The sequence below is a fragment of the Convolutriloba macropyga genome, chromosome 6 (assembly GCF_964194025.1).
Source record: "Convolutriloba macropyga chromosome 6, txConMacr16.3, whole genome shotgun sequence".
Classification (NCBI taxonomy): domain Eukaryota; kingdom Metazoa; phylum Xenacoelomorpha; order Acoela; family Convolutidae; genus Convolutriloba; species Convolutriloba macropyga.
Window position 1 is genome coordinate 53,450,145 of NC_134473.1, and position 15,902 is coordinate 53,466,046.

A 15,902-nucleotide genomic window follows, 5' to 3' on the forward strand; every position below is an offset into this window, starting at 1 on the left:
GGGAGGGGGTGAGGAGGGGGAGAGTCGGAGTCGGCTAAAAGAGCTTTGCCTGTACCACTAACAAAAATGTCTGCGACAAAATACCAAATATAAACGCTTGATTGGAGATTAAAACTTTGTCCAATATTTTTGAAGTGAGTCCTTTGACTCAACCTTCTGGTGCCGAGTGGCTAGTATTTGGACAATTATTCACAGTTTGGGTAAACTAAACATTGTTTAGACTTCCTGAAGCTTCCCAGTTATATTGAAACCCATTTTTGCTGTAAATTTGATACTATGACACACAATTTTGAAACCCAGGTTCATTATCTGCATGTTGAACTAAAACAATCACCCCCAGTTTCTCTAGAAAGTTATAAAGCGTGAGATTTAAATAATGATAAGACCAGAGGCTAAATTAAAGGATTAGTTAAACTTGGCAACTTACTGACACAACGGTCGAAAAGACGCCGCCTAACACAATTATTTGTGGCCTCCTATTTTGAGAGGTTCTATTTTTAGATTTAATCCTCACTTTGGGCCTTCACATTTTTGAGACGCTGTCAAAAACGAAACAATGCAGCATTTTACAAAATTCTCAAAGTCTGGCAAAGTAACGTCCTGAAAAACGTTTAATTAAAGCTTAATTAAGAGAAGCTAAAAATCCGTGCGTAAATAATTAAGGACATTGCTAATAGGCTGCAGGGGCTATGACTTAAAAAGTAACCTGGGTTTAATGAAGATTTCGTTTTTGTTGAGAGATTTTCAAACTTCTCATGAAGCCGTTCGATGTCCTCTCTCAAATTCTCAATTTCGACATCTTCTTCCCGCTCCAAGCTGTAAATTGAGCCCTGTTCGTCAAAAGTGTAAACATCAACTTGGGCTATAGAAGTCAAGGGCTTCGGAGGCGGAGGTTCGACACCCCCTGAGGTGTCAGAGCAACTAACATCCGAGTTTGAACGTCTTCGGAAGTGGTCGGGAACGGCGACGACACCAGCTAATGGGGTTTCAGTAGCGCAAGTTTTGTACGGACTCTCGTCAACAACGGTCGGAAGATTCGGCCGAAACAGACATCGACTACCAGGACGGGTTTGAGCTGCTGATGACGATGCAACGTTGACTTGAGGCGCAGGAGCAGTTTGAATATTAGGAATTTGAGGGATAAAGAAAGCATACGGTGGTTGCTGCTGCTGCTGCTGTTGGTTGGCAGAAGAGTTGTTCGAAATAGTGGCTGTTCTTCTAATTGGTACAGCAGGTGGCAATCTTTGTTTCTGCTGTTGTTGTTGTTTGTAGTTTGAAGCACCATGGATGGCAGAAGATGAGTAATCTGAAGCATCATTTGGCCGAATTTTTAAAGTACACTAAGAGCTCCTTATATTAAACATATCGAATGCAGAATTTATATGTAATTATCCCAGAAAACTGTGACCACACCACAAAAAAAGACAAAATATGTCGCTAGGAACTCCAAACCGACAACTGAAAATGTTTCCAGATGTAATTAAAAAAATTGGGGGCTAAAATGTTTTTACTGTAGTTCTGTGGTTGAAAACATCAGTTTAAAAGAAGCATTCGCGGAGCACTGTCCTAAAAACCAAAACCCAACAACTTTTCAGAACAGATGCATGCAAAAACAGTTATGACAAAATAAAGCAGCCCATTTTAGAATACTCAAGAAAATCAAAAATTTAAGAAATTTAATAATTTGACATTGCCAACAGTGTTCATGGGACTCCCTTACCCTCAACATCGTGAACTTGCATTAAATTTACGATTAATTTCAAATTTTGAGGATTTCAAATATAATCTATTTAAAAAACCGTCAAAAAGACTGACGAAACATTACATTTTCAACTTAACATTTACTTTACATTTCCTTTTTTCTGCAAAGAATTTGGGTCAAACCAAATTTTTAATTCTACACAAATTAACAGCTCCTATTATTATTTTACTGTGCTACAGTGCAGCCTCAGTTTTGGTTGATGCTGCTGCAATCTAATAAAACGTTTTTATGTCCCAAGAGTTTTGGAAGTTAGTAAAATCTAAAGTTAATGCTCAAAAAACGTTTTAGTGACTGAAGTACAGCATTTTGAATCAAAATATGATCTTAAGTAAAAACATCATTAGTTAATAATCTAAGCATGATGCACCTTTCGTCACAACAAAAAGACCAAAAATTCAGTTTTCAGGGGTCGCAAAAAAAAACTCGGCAAAACTTTTTATGTCGACATAATAACGTTCCTTTATCAAAAATATTTCCAGCTAAGTTTATTATTCTGGACTCTAGTTTGATTAAACTTTCGTAGATAACAAACAAAAAGTTGATTCGAAAAGCAGGCAAACAACCTAATTTTTCACAATTTTGAAACCCAACAGCAAGGTGACAACAAAAGTAGCTACGTTCTTTAGTTGAAAAAATCATTTCGAATGTATTCAATTAGTATATTTTTTAAAAACCACTTCTATAATTACTTTTGAGTGCAGGACTTTTTCAATGGTAGAACAGTTTCTTAACGCAAATTAATTCAATTAAAGCTGCCAAAACCAAAACCTCTGGGCAGTTTTTCAAAACTGATTAATCATTTTAGGAAAAAATACTGCAGTTGTTTAAAATAACTATTTTTTTATTTCATTTTACATGTATAAAACCATACCTTCTTCTGTTTCGAAAACAATTAGGCGTTTTCCATAGGGTTTGGCTGAATAGTTTATAACTGATTAATTATCAGCAATTTTGGTGATTTCCGATCGCATTTCCAATTACCTGATTTCCAGACACACTTTTTCCAATATGAACCTATTATTTTTGTTCCAAAATATGTTTCTATTTTTGAAAACCATTAAAATCAAAGTGATCAATATCACTAGATATTAACTGGAAGCAGTAAAATCTTCATTTCTACCTTCAAAGGAAGCAATGGAGCAATGGAGACCTGTCATTATCCAGCGTACGTCATACGACTACAAAAATAAGGACAAAAACCGGCAAAATCGAAAAAAAATTTACCAAGAGGGTAAACAAAGCCGGAAAAGCAAAGACTAAAACTAACACAGTTATAAAGATCAAATGAACGCTGGAAAGGGGTTGTGAGCCAGCTGTCTTTACAGAGAGTAAGCTAAAAACCAACCGAAAAACGGTTTTAAAAAAATGTCGAAGTTCAAAAATCCAAAGATGTTTTTGAAAACAAAAATTTTTAGAAGTAAAAACATACGCAAATTTCCAACAAGAGAATTGGATTAATTTGCAACACCTCAGCAAGCCAATTGGGCCCGTTATTAATGAGACTAAGTCAAAAGACTACAAAATAACAGCAAACAAAGGCAGAAGCCAAATATTGAGAAATAATTTTACGACACCACAGTGTTCAAGGCACTATAATTAAAAGATGTTGTCTGTAAGAGCTATTGCTCATAATTGCTTCTCATTTTAACATCAACTGGTCTTCCTCTCAAAAGACTAAGCAGAAATGACAAGCCCAAAAACGAACATTAAAGAAATCTCGAAAAAATTTTTTTGAGACTAAATGTTAGAAGCCAACAGTCAAAACATAAGCAGCCGAGAAAATGAAACTTGAATCAAAAAATGTTAACAAGACTTCTTATTAGTGAGATTGAGTTACATGGTAGCCAATTTGAAAGCAAAAATGAGACAGTTAAAAACTTTTTTTTTTAAAGTTAAATCGAAAGTCATTAAAACGAATAGCTGTAAACTGAAATTTTTAAATAAGTTAACTTATAAGTCCTGAGAAAGCTATCATTATCAGGTATATGTCGTACAAAAACAAAAAAAGACACACATAGTTAAACTTTTAAAAAAGAATCCTCTAAAATTTGCGAGGGAACTTTGTCTCAGCCCAAAAGCAGAACATACTCAAGAAAATCAAATAACATAATCAGCTACGCCATTTTTCAACAATGTGCATTTTTCCGACTATTCAAATCTTCATTTGGACTGGTTAATAAAAAGATATTTTGACGAGGAAACAAAATGAACCTACAAAACTTTGCAATTCAGCTCAAAAATCAAAAAGGAATGGAAAACTCGTAGTATCAAAACCAAGAAAAAATTAGTTAAATCTAAAATCATTACAGAAAAAAAAATATGAATCAGCAAAAATAGGTTTTCGGCTGTCGTTAATGAGACTAGGCCAGAAATAAGATAAAACAGTGCAAAGTTCAAAAATTCACCGAAACTCTCATAAAACAAATAAATTCAAAGTCAAAGGGGACAAAAGATAACAACTGCAAGCACTGTCTAAGTTCATTTGTAAATCTTAAAAAATCAATTGGATCTATGATTGCGGATACTAAGTCATAGTATTACAAAAAGTATAACAAAATGAAAGCAAAGCATAAGAAGTCTACAAAATTTTAAGTAAACAATTCCTCGGGGCCATAAAAACCATGAGCTTAACTCCAAAAACTTGATATATGGTCATTGGGCCTCAATGTTTGTAAATAGTATCTCAACAATTGAGCGCTCATTTGAAATTTATGTCAGTAATTTACATAAAAACTATAATTGTGGAATTATTTTAAAAAGGGCCGCGCCCCAACAAAATTTAAAAAATGTTTTAACGTAAGGATCCTTAGTGAGATCAAGATCAAACGTGATATTGCTGCACAGCTAGGAAAACACTCAATTGTTCAAACGGTTGGAAAATAGATCAAATTTAAAACATAGCTTTTCAGTATATGAGAAATAAATAATGCATTTTGAATAATTATCTAGTTTAAATTTGCGAAAACTGTCAAAGTTATAATTCCAAAACTTTCTTTAAGGTCAGTGCGAGTACAATTATCTCTGTTATTGTGCTTAAGAATAATATGTCCGCAGTTTTCATGTAACTACTTCCAGCAAATTTAGTGAAAGTGGGCTAAATGTCATATTTGTTGCCATTTTTAACAAAAAAAGCAGAATTTTGAGAAAATCAGCTTAAGTTCTAGCAAAAAAACTCGGATCGAACAATTCAGCAACCCTCCTCTATCTTAAAACAGAACAAAAGAACACTACTGTTAACAATTTTAACCTTTAGTAAAATGTCGACGAAAAGGTCGCATCAAAAACTGAGATGAAAATTGACGCAAAAGAGCATATTAATGTTGAAACGAAATGCATACAAAAACATTTTGAAATCAAGAGTTTATATAATGCAACACCAATTTTATATATATATATATATATATATATATATATATATATATATATACATATAATACAGTTGACACAACATAAGACCCCAACAGGGTCAATAATTAGTATTGGATGAAAAAATAGTGAGACTAGTTTTGATAAGGATAGTTACAATAACTTTACAATTTTTCGTCAAATATTCAAGCGATTGTAACCAGAAGGAGTTGATGATAATAAATCGGTCATAGCACAATTCAAGTTGCATAAAACTTAACAAAAACTGTTTTAGTGCACATAAACTGAAAATACCTTAATAATAACCCGAAATGAGGCTGAATAAACATCGCTTCACTTGTTTTCAAATTATTTTCAAATGGCCCATCTTAACATAGGACCAAGAGAAGAGCAGTAAATAAAACCTCAATTGATACTCCATTTCTCCTTTCACATCCATTTATACTAAATAGAAGTGATTGAAGATGTACCAATACAACCAGATAATCAGTTGAAAGTGAATTTGTAAATTAATCGAGTAATCTTGGTCAATTCTTCTTTCACCCAAAACAAATAATGTTCTCATTTCAAATAACAAATACAGGCCAACTTTAAATTAGATTTTTCTCCAATTATATATAATAAAATTAAATTGCAAAAACTCTATATTGCATATTGACAAAAAATACAAAAACAATGCTAGAAACTCAAATACCTCTGCTCTGTCTTGACATTAATGACTTCCCCTTTTTTTGCCATCTAACATCAGTATTCCCGTGTTTCTGAATGCCCATTTTACAATTTTCATAATTCACAAAGTTTACGTCCCATAAACTTAATTTAAAACTTCCAAAATCAGAGATTAAATTTACTTATCAAATTTATCAATATTACATCAGAAGAATACAATCGGATGATAACAAAATGAATACTATATACCTATTATAACTGACCATATGATTAAAGGGGGATTATAATTTTTCATGGTTCCCTTTTCCAACGAAATCTCATACAAAGCTTAACTTCGATTAACTTTGACTTTCAATCTATAGGGCTTTCACAAAAAATTATCATTTTTGGGGGTCATTAAAACATTAAAGTAGCTATGTGACAAAAAGACTGGGTCACAAATTTTATGACTTTTCAGCAGGGGCCAAAAGATCGGATTAGAGATTAGATTTGAAACTGGTGACAATTATCATGAATTCTACTATTTCTTTTTTCAAAGTTCCACAAATCAATGTTTCATCTGCTCTTTTACTTTTTTAAGCATTGCTAAAATATAGCGGTTGCAAGGTTGCCAACAGAGCACAAAAAACACGAGTTTTGCTTCAGCACTAAGTATTTGTTAGAGCATAGTTCTGGCAAGCCTAAGGCAATCAGAGCTCAAAGGCGAGGACGCTTATTTAGACCCCAATTTCGCTGTTCAAAATTCAAAAAGAGAACTCAATTTAAATTTATAGTAACATTGCAATTCTCGTGCAGCGAATCAATCCAACAATTGAATAATCGTTCAACCCAAATAACATTTTTTTCTGAATTCCTTGACATTATTGTCGGGGCGAATGGATCGCAGAGGTCGTCAGCCGGCTCTGCTGTGTCACTCTCATTGTCACTCTTTATTGTTTGTAGAAAAATGAGCAATTTATAAAAAATGTTCCTTTATATTGACTCAATAATAGACCTTAAAAAAATCCTCTTTGCCGAAGTTGTTATATTTTGTGATTGTTTCCTGTTTATATATATATAAATATATATATATATATATATATATATATATATATATTATATATATATATACATATATATATATATATATATATATATATATATATATATATATATATATTCAAGCCTTTTTGTCTCGAAAACTAGAAACTCCATATTCAGCGACAGAATTAACGCAAATAAATGAATTTTTGAAATCCTGATAGGGCTTCGAAACCTTAATTTCGTTAACTTAAAAGTTAGCCCCTTAAAAAGGCCAATAAAAAAGACTTGAGCTAAAAAATTTTAGGGGGTTAGGCTGAAAATTTGGAACAAAAATGGTCTAAAGTCAAATTAAAAATAAATTTGAGGGACATTTGATGAATATTCAAGGCACATTTGGCGCTAAACATTTGGCGTAATAAAGATAGACAACAATAGGATATGAAAAACTGTTGAACATCAAAAATATGAACACTAATCAAATTGAACTAATCTAATCAAATCTAAACTAGTCTCAATGTCTAAAATAGGCCTTTCTGACATAATAAAAAATACAGTACAGTTTTATCGAGCAAAAATATTGGAAAATGTCAGTGTGCAGATTACAGTTGTAAGCAAATTTTTGTCAAAAATTTAAAACATGCGTCACATTTCTCTATGGTGCCTGTTTTTGAGCCTGTCCAGATTTTCTGCAAAAAATTTAAAACAATCGTCACATTTCTCTATGGTGCCTGTTTTTGAGCCTGTTCAGATTTTCGTCAAAAATTTAAAACATGCGTCACATTTCTCTATGGTGCCTGTTTTTGAGCCTGTCCAGATTTTCTGCAAAAAATTTAAAACAATCGTCACATTTCTCTATGGTGCCTGTTTTTGAGCCTGTTCAGATTTTCGTCAAAATTTAAAACATGCGTCACATTTCTCTAGGGTGCCTGTTTTTGAGCCTGTTCAGATTTTCTTCAAAAAATTAAAACATGCGTCACATTTCTCTATGGTGCCTGTTTTTGAGCCTGTTCAGATTTTCTTCAATAAATTAAAACATGCGTCACATTTCTCCGTGGTAACTGTTTTTGAGCGAGCGTAGACACCAGTGGCACGAGTTTGTAGCTCTTCTCCATGCTGATAGTCACTTTGTCCAAAATATTCGGGTTACATTACATTGATGTCAACGGTTAAATACAGCTTATAATTTCTTCTGAAGCTAACGAAGTATCAACTAGACTGGAATGCAAGAAAACCTTATTGGCGTGTAATTGCGAAAAAGTCAATAGCAAAACGTACTGTGGATTGAGAGACTCAATAGCAGTTCTAAAACAACCCGTATCACAACTCACAAGAACAAGTCTTTGAACTACGCCTCAATTAATTGCTAAATAGATTCAAAAAATAACCTTGTAGGCTAACTGAATATTTTGATAATCATTAAAATCTCAAAATTGTGGATAATGATTATGGTTTGCGCAAGTTAACGTGCCTTCTCCGTCACTCACTGTTGCCTAAGGTTAATATATTCGATTTTTAACGTTGAAGAGCACTGAATTAAATTAAAAACCTTGCCGCTGTTGTCCACTAAAGGCCCTACAAAGCCTCTAAGTTACAAAATGTACTATTTGACCCGTAATAATGCTAAAACAGTAATTTGAAAAAATCCAAAGTTTCTTGAATTCCATTCATCTTTTTTTAAATATCAATTAAATAAGAAAAATGAATCGCAGTTTCGCTTACAGCTGAAAGCTTGGCTTTTGTTTTATGAATTATTTGCAATTCACAATTTCTAAACAATTTTACCTGTCGAAGTGTTGGAATAGCCTGAATTCTGCTGCTGGGATTGCAAAAACCGGGAAAATATCTCAAATTTGTCCTCCAATTCTTCTTCCTCTCCTGATGAAGCTCCGTGGACCTGTTGCTGTTGAAGACTACTGAGATCATCGGAGGTCAAACTTGTAACAACCATGCTATTTTGGGGCAAAGAGACCTGACGGGGCGGAATTTCAGGTAATTTCCGTCTCGGCTTCGACGACCCACTTCCCTGTTGAGAATTTTTGGAGCTTTGATTAGGTTCCATGGCAGGGACACCTTGCTGGAGCTGGTTAGGAGTTATAAACTGGTAATTGGGGTTGATATAACTAATAGTTGAGTGTTGGTCTTGAGAAGTTGAGTCGTCAGTAAGAAGTTGGGGTGGCGGAGGCGGAAACTCGGGTGCTGCGGGGACGTTTGATCCACCGGACACGGATGACGCTGACGATGTGGCAGTTCCACCGGTTTTCAAACTTTCCAGACTTTCGTTTTCCAGTGAAGCGCCAACTCCGGAATCGTCATTTGTGTTTGAATTTGAACATGAAGACATAACTCGTTATTACCTAGTTATTACTGGTAATAAACAGTATAACGTCAACTAAGCACAGCCCAATGATAATCTCAGTAACCCTAGTTAACTGTAACCAATATTATAACAAAGTTGAAGCCATAATAAACCTTAATAAGAGGTAAAGCAAACGTTATAACTTTTCAAGTAAGCCTTCGAAATGGGGGCACGCGGACCAGAAATTGCGGATTAAAATCGAGAGAGTAAAATTTCTGATTGAAGGGGTATAGTAAGCGCCTGTTATTACAAAACTAATTATATTCATTTCCTACTTCACCGTACCTGGGCAAAATTTTTAATCATATCTATGATCAAGGACTGCGTGCGTGAACAAATCTTTTGAAACCCAGACTTAAAAAGGGTTTCAAATATCGACAAAAAGTCAATATTACACTCGGTACAGAAAGTGAACTTAATAACAATTATAGAACTTGACTGTCTAAAGGTTAAATTTTAACCTGAGAACAGTATTTCGACATTTAAGTTTCTATAGCTAGGTAATGTACGCGGGATAGCTATAAAAAAGCCGCAACTTTTTTTAAAGTAAAAAATTGTACGATAATGTTACCTTTCAAAGTTAAGCTGAAAGTTATACGACTTGTGTCTGACCATGTATTTAAAAAGTAATACCCGCTAGGGGCCAAATTTAAGAGCAAAATAGCCTTAAGATAAAAAAAATAGGAGCGCGTGTATGTGTAAAACTATATATGCGTGCCTCCGAAGTGGAGAAAAACATTGGACTATCTTTAGTTTTTAACCCGGATAGAAAGTGGGGGATAGGGGGTAAGCTAAGCCTTCTCTCTTGTACAGGAGAAAAAAGAGGGTAGAAATATAAAAGTCGCCATTGTTCTTCTGGCTTTGAAAAGGCCTGCTTTGGTCTTAGCTGGTCTAACATCGCAGTGCAACTTTTGTTCTAGATTTGATCTTAACTTTTAAGCAGACCATTCAAGTAGCCGACAATAAAATTTTATCAACTTTTGAGCCGAGCCTCTTAAAAATAGTGCACTGTTCCAAATCTTGAAACCATGTATATAGTTGCGAGTTTTGTATTTAGCTGTCTTTTTTATCGAATTTCGAATTTTAATTTAATTTTTCCGCGTTGATTTCACTTTTTATTTTTTGAGAAATTTGGGGGGGGGGGGGTTTACTTTTTTAAATTGTGTATGATATGAAACATCGAACCAAAGTTATTATGTTACACACTTTTTAAGTGAGATTTAGCTTGATTTAAAAACAAATCGATTTTTTCATAAAGCTTAAAGAGATTGGATCGTTTATATTGATAAAGAACAATAAAACCGAATTAATTTTCCTTATCAAATTAAAATTTTGATAAAAATTAAAATTAAAACAACTGAAACAAGCACCATCAAAAATATATGCACAGCAAACTTTTATTTAGCTGGAAAAAAAATAAGCTGGAAAAAAGATTGTCGCAAAATTTTAATGTTTGAAAAATTTGCCTTTGTAATATTTGCACGCTGACTACAATTGAATTCATTTTACTCAACAAGTAGCTTTTTCATCACTTGCTGAGAATATTCCATTGTATTTGAACTGGCTCGATGCGACATCGGTTAAGATGCCGCCCCTTAGTCATAATTAAATAATTTCCAAAAATTGACTTGCATGCCAGCTAACGCAAAAGTGCGTAAGAATAAGTTCCTTAATCCAATATTGTGTAGCAAAAAGTGGAGAAAGTTTAAACGCATGTGCTTGAGAGATGTATACTCGATTTGCTCCGCCGGGATGGGAAGGTGGGTGGGGGGGTTAGTTTACAAGAGAAGCATATCATCTGGTAAAAATTGGCGCCTCAAAAGCGACTAAAAAGTAAAAGAACGGAAATAAAAGTCTGAAGATAATTATGCTAAGCGAATGCAAAAAATCAGTCGAAATATAAACCGCCATAGATTTTGATTATCTAAGTAAACTTTTCAAAATTTTCAATTTTTTGTGCTTAAGCAACATCTTTCGAGATTGAACTCTCGGTTACTTCCAGAAGCAAAGTTAACATTCGAAGGGAAACGAGAGCTTAGGGAATAAGGGGTTAATAATACGGGCAACTTATTTTATTACGCATAGATGAGTCATTATGCTGAAAGGGAATTTAAGAGGTGTAATAGATAGATAACCAGCATCCGTTCGATATTTTTAGAGGATAAATTACACGACTGAATTCCAATTTTTGGCTATTATTAAGTTGGCTTTCAATAAGTTTTTTTCTTGGCTAACTGCAATAATATAGATTAGAGCTTTCTCTTCAATTCTACTATTAAAATTAACAATTACAAAAACTCACAACGTTTTTTAAAGATATAAACAGCGTACTTCCACAAAGTTAAATTCAATTTTTCCAATCAGCATGACATCAAAATTTGTGGTGCCAGTCTTTTTACATATGCGCAGTCAAACAAATAAAAATCTAGTAACTAAATATCAGTCAAAGTGAAAGTCAACATGAAAGCAAATAAAACTACACTTCAAGTCGACAGCTTGAATTTAAATCTAAACAAACGAACTTTCTACCAATTTTCAAAAAGGAAAACTCCAGTCAAATAGCAAATGAACAACCACTGCTGCGAAAAACATCACTAAGCACGGAGGACAAAAACTGTTTCAAATAAGTTAGTAAAAGAGCGTTTCAAGTTCTGGCCAAACAAAAAATGCACAGCCAATTTGCCATTAAACATCTCTCTACGCTTGTTTCATTGATTTTTTCTAAACGATTTGAGCAAAAATTAATACGAGCAAATAAAATCATTTTTAATCTAGAGACCTACCAAACCACGGGTCACATCCCCTCAATTCTATTTAAAATTAACTAGTCGAACAATTATTTCATAGTCTATAACCGTACTTGCACAGTATTCTCGGCTAAAATTGAAGTTTTCGAAATCCACTGAAAGCGTAAACTAATTTGGTTAGTGAAATGTAATACAAATATGTAGTAATCCTCACGATAGAGAAACTTTTAAAATGGTTTGATTTAAACAATTAAAAAACTCACCAGTATCATCCCTTGATGTTATTTTACTCTTTCCACGACGCTTCCAGAAAGGAAATTGATAACAAAATTTATCAATATCAGTTTTTTTAAATAGTTTCTAACATAAAAACTCATTAATGTCACATTTTTTTGCATAACGCTGACACTGGACAACAAACCGTCACAATGTAGCTACATCTCCAACAACAGTAAAATTTTAAAAAAAATCACACAAAATTAAATACTTATATAATAGGAGGTTATCTAATCTTAAAAAATCTCATCTCACACTTGTAATCATTTTTTTCAAAAAAAGTAATATGGTCAAAGATTTTCAGTCCACGCTAAAAAACTAAAAGAAATTCCAAGAAGACATTGACAACGCAACAACATCACAAATCAAAATGTAGATTGTTGGTTTTCATTGAAACAGAGCAGGAATTGTCGAAACAGTTAGCATCACTAAGAGAAAAAAGTTTTCCTGCGTCACCAATTTGATGAAGTTCAGGATTGGTTAATCCAAAAATAAAAAAAAAAACAAGTTTGTAGGCAGTGAAAGGAAAGATTTTAAGGTCCAAACACATGAAAACATCAAACAGTCTGTGATCAGCGTCGTTAAGATTCAGAGAAATTGAAATTTAAGGGACAAATTTGATTCAATAAGCTTTTAAAGCAAGAATGGTTATGTTTAACAATTATGTAAAAACGAAGTGCCACTTGAGCTGCATAGAGCACAACACTTTTAGGTTAAATCATTATGATTCAACTAATCAAAAAACAAAAATTTTCTTAAGCTTTTCATGTTGTTTTTTTTAAACCCACACAAATCTAAGACTTGAGTAAAATGGGCAGCGAAGAACTAAAAAACAGAATAACGTTTTCATTTATCAAATTTTGGCCTAGCTTGCTAAAAACGTTGCCTTAGGCAAATTGAAAATTAAATCTTAGATAACCGTCAGCCTTAGCTAGAGCAACTTTTTGCTCGCCATGTTGATTTTATTTCGTCATCATTATAGTGAGTGTAAAGTTTGGGCCTATGTGGATTGTGCTCCTACAATCTCTTAATTGCTTGCAATCATGTGCTCTCCACTGAGCCAACTGGTCCGCACTGCGAGAGGCTTACTGCGCTCTCTCATTTTGAGCTTTCATTTCAAGCATCGTCTCATGATCACAACTTCCTTACTAGAGTGTATAGTCGAAGACTGTCACAAAACAATGGCTCCAAAAAACTTTGGAGTATTATTAAGTACTTTCGGCGCTTGTGGACTCAATGTGGTTTCAGTAGTTTCAAAGGCCAACAAACGAAGTGGAGCGAGGACCTCATTCTAAATGAGTTCAATAATTTTAGAAACCTATAAGGGTTTCGGTAATGTTGCACCTCAGTTGTTTTGGAGGTTTTGATTGAAAGCAATGATCGAAAAAAACTTGAACTGTTCAGGTTTACATTTTTCATTGACAACAAAAAATGGATAGTTCACTTTCAGAATCATTCACAGTGTTCCGGCAAATTTGTTGGTATCTTTCAAAATTAGATTAATGCCAAATGAATTACTCTCCAATGGAAGCTTGATGCTTGATAGTCTTGTAGCCTGCTTTAGCCTTGATGGTAGATTGTTGCCTGCACGAGAGGTTCAGCAATAACATCACAAGTGGCTTCTCTTGATGATATTAGAGCTTATAGAGGGCAGTTATAGTTAACTATAACAGTTATTACTTAACGTGAAAAAAATTGGTGCACCTTTCACTTGTGGTTTGGTATGTAAACTGCCGCCAATTGCGTTCAACAGACTAAAATTGTTAATGAAAGAGAAATTTACATTGCGCAAAAATCAAAAGCAAGGAAGTCACTTGAAAAGTTAAATTGGTCGATAAATTTGCACAAGTAAAAGGAAGACCCACACGACTATACAAAATGGCTTTAAACTTCGTTCGGGAACAATTTAACAAGGAACCGAACTTGCCGGGTAAAGCTATGGATTCAAGTTAGTCATCTTGTAATTCACTCAAAACTTGCACTATCGGCATTTAAAAAATGGAAATATTTGATGATAAACTAATATATTTTACAGTCTTCGCTGAATTATAAATGAAACGATTCGAAATACAAACCTGTGTTCACAGAATATTTTTAAAAATGTCACCAGTGCAGTAGGAAACCTTGAGAGCTTTGTTAATGAAAGTTTGATGAGGTTTGCTGTTTTTGTTATAACCAAGAATGCATATATAAAAATTAAATTCGAAATTGGTTTAAGTACGTAACAACAAATTCAATAAAAAGGTACAGCAGAAAATAAACAACATAAATTATTATTTAACCACCACATGGTTTGTTCTGCAGCTCACACGAAGAGTTATTACGAAACTGTCTTTGCAACATAAGATTCTGTATGTTAAAATATTGGGAGAAATTGTTATAAGAAGGGGAAAAAGTATACCAAATGGATTTGGTCAGAATAATGAACAAAGAAAAATGTCATTTTGAGCCAGATATATTGGCAAGGAAATTTTAGGGAAAAGGACGCTAGCCATGCCGTTATTGAAGCTTATATATGCTCCTCATCATAAATAGTTAATTTACTGTGCATATAAAACGGGAAAAAAGTGCAGCGAAGATTCGCCTAAGCAATTCTTTTTGTCCGCAATTGACGTTTTGTTAAAATACAGGCCGATATTGTTTACATAATCAAAAGAGTATGAATAAGCTCTTTGAAATAAACCACTGTGCTTGAAAAAAATTATTTCAATGACAGAAAACCAGCGAGCTTTGTGATCAAAACCTGATCAAAACCAAATGAGAAAATATATCACATGACGTAAGCGTAAATTCGTTGAAATTAACTTGGAGATTTTGCTAATCAGTTCAAAATTGTGGATGAAATTTGCGTAAGCAATTTTTGAATATCGGGTGTATATCGGGATGAAATTGAAGTAAAATTGCTCAAAATAAAATAGTCTCAAAAATTTTAGGCTGAAAATGAAAGCGAGTTGATATCTTGTTTACCGGCCATGGCATTGTAAACAAAACTGTGGATTAAGGGAGAGTTGAGTTGTGGTAATAATAAGTGTGTAAGGAAATATCAAACATGAAAATTTAATGGCCGCGTATGAAATTTTAGTACAAAAACATTTCCTTAAAGCAGTCTTAAATTTATAGAAGGTAAGTAATAACAATAACACACACTGCGCAGACTTCAATACTAGTGTCGTTGGTGTATGAATTGAATAAATGTGGGTATGTCTTTATAATGCGCATATGCCTGTGTGTATTAGGTATACTTATACACATACCACGTGTGCCCGCGATCGCAGGAATAAGAAATAGCCCAGAGAGGGAATGCAGGGTTTCTGTTGCTGACCAATCGCAATTGGGAAATAAAAATGCCGGCCGCTAATCGGCTCAACTGTCGCTCTTTTAGCAGAACATGTTAGCCTGGCCGAAACAACATAACCACGCACGTTTTTGCAAAATACGAGCAAAAATAAATTATTGAAACTTCAATATAATTCATGTGCTCTTTTTTGGTGGTGGTGGTGGTGGTGGTGGTGGTGGTGGTGGTGGGGGGGGGGGGGGGACGAGAGGGTTGGTTGTCGGATTATATTTATTTATTAGTAGATGCCCTCACTCAAACGCTGGTTGATGGATTGATCTAAACGAAAGACTGGTCACACTTTTTAAATGCAGTGATGTTACATTCATGTTTCGGCTAATTGGTAAAGTGTGCTGATTGAGATAAAAT

The 15,902-nt window shown here is 33.9% G+C and overlaps 1 protein-coding gene across 9 annotated transcripts in view; it reads right to left on the minus strand.

Moving 5' to 3' along the window:
• The window catches only part of LOC142341759 (uncharacterized), a 114,098-nt gene extending 98,643 nt beyond the window's left edge, over nucleotides 1-15,455 (minus strand). The window contains exons 1-3 of one of the 9 annotated variants that reach the window (XM_075392956.1): nucleotides 14,323-15,455; nucleotides 8,603-9,416; nucleotides 707-1,306 (exon numbers count right to left, since the gene is read on the minus strand). In XM_075392956.1, the coding sequence (XP_075249071.1) occupies nucleotides 707-1,306; nucleotides 8,603-9,161 (1,159 nt within the window). In that variant the 5' untranslated portion in view covers nucleotides 9,162-9,416; nucleotides 14,323-15,455. Of the gene's footprint in view, nucleotides 1-706; nucleotides 1,307-8,602; nucleotides 9,462-9,937; nucleotides 10,157-14,013 lie in introns of those variants that run through there. The other 8 variants (XM_075392954.1, XM_075392960.1, XM_075392959.1 and 5 more) reach the window with 8 other exon arrangements.
• Nucleotides 15,456-15,902: the final 447 nt, after the last annotated feature.